The sequence below is a fragment of the Acyrthosiphon pisum genome, unplaced genomic scaffold (assembly GCF_005508785.2).
Source record: "Acyrthosiphon pisum isolate AL4f unplaced genomic scaffold, pea_aphid_22Mar2018_4r6ur Scaffold_9291;HRSCAF=9887, whole genome shotgun sequence".
Lineage (NCBI taxonomy): Eukaryota > Metazoa > Arthropoda > Insecta > Hemiptera > Aphididae > Acyrthosiphon > Acyrthosiphon pisum.
This window is the reverse complement of record NW_021779354.1, coordinates 1-820: the sequence shown is the minus strand read 5'-3', so window position 1 is coordinate 820 and position 820 is coordinate 1. Positions and strand designations below refer to the sequence as shown.

At 29.0% G+C, this 820-nt stretch overlaps 1 protein-coding gene across 1 annotated transcript; it reads left to right on the top strand.

Annotated features, from left to right (window-relative positions):
* Positions 1-42: 42 nt before the first annotated feature.
* On the top strand, positions 43-816 carry LOC107885718 (kelch-like protein 2; the record flags this gene model as incomplete). The annotated part of the gene is made up of 3 exons (XM_016809389.2): positions 43-284; positions 344-572; positions 646-816. Coding segments are annotated over exons 1-3 (510 nt in total), but the record flags the coding sequence as incomplete, so codon positions are not given.
* Between the last annotated feature and the right edge of the window lie 4 nt (positions 817-820).

The window sequence follows — 820 nt, the reverse complement described above, 5'->3', positions numbered from 1 at the left end:
TTTTGTATGCAATTATTTTATATCGTGAAGCACGCATTATTTTGATAGTATGCCTTTTGACTTCATAGAGAATTATTACCGATTTTTATGGATGCTTATAATTGCTTTTAAAATGTTATTTTGTTTAGTTTTTTAGGCCTTCAAATCCTGAACTCAATATACCCACAACTCACAATGCAAAACGGAACGCAAATACCAGAATCCGGAAAATGTGAATCAGCTAAATACGAGTACAAAAAAACATCTTATGCGGAGTTATGTGAAGTATTACAATCCTTACGCAAGTAAGTGGTAAATTAATTAATTAGCTACATAAATATTAGTAACAAATTTTTGATTTTAGAGACGAGATTTTTTGTGACGTTAAACTTGAAACGGACGATAAAAAAATAATATTCGCACACAAAGTGGTTTTAGCATCGGCTTGTCCATTTTTCCATGCAATGTTCACAAATTTTGCTGAAAAAAATTATGATCTTGTTACTATGAGACAGTTAAATTCTACCTGTTTACAGCTGTTGGTAAACTTTATTTATTCAGGGAAAATCGTGATCACGGAAAAAAATGTCCAGGTAATAATATATAAAATTTGTTTTTATTAAAGAAAACTAAATTATTTAAATACTTAATTGTTTATTTTTCAAGGATTTGTTATCAGCTGCAAATCTGTTACAGTTACAAGAAGTAAAAGATGCATGTTGTGATTTTTTAGAGACACAACTCTGCTCTACAAATTGTATCGGTATAAACAAAATAGCTGATTTACATAGCTGTATGAAATTGTTAACAAATTCAGAATTATATATTCGACAACACTTTC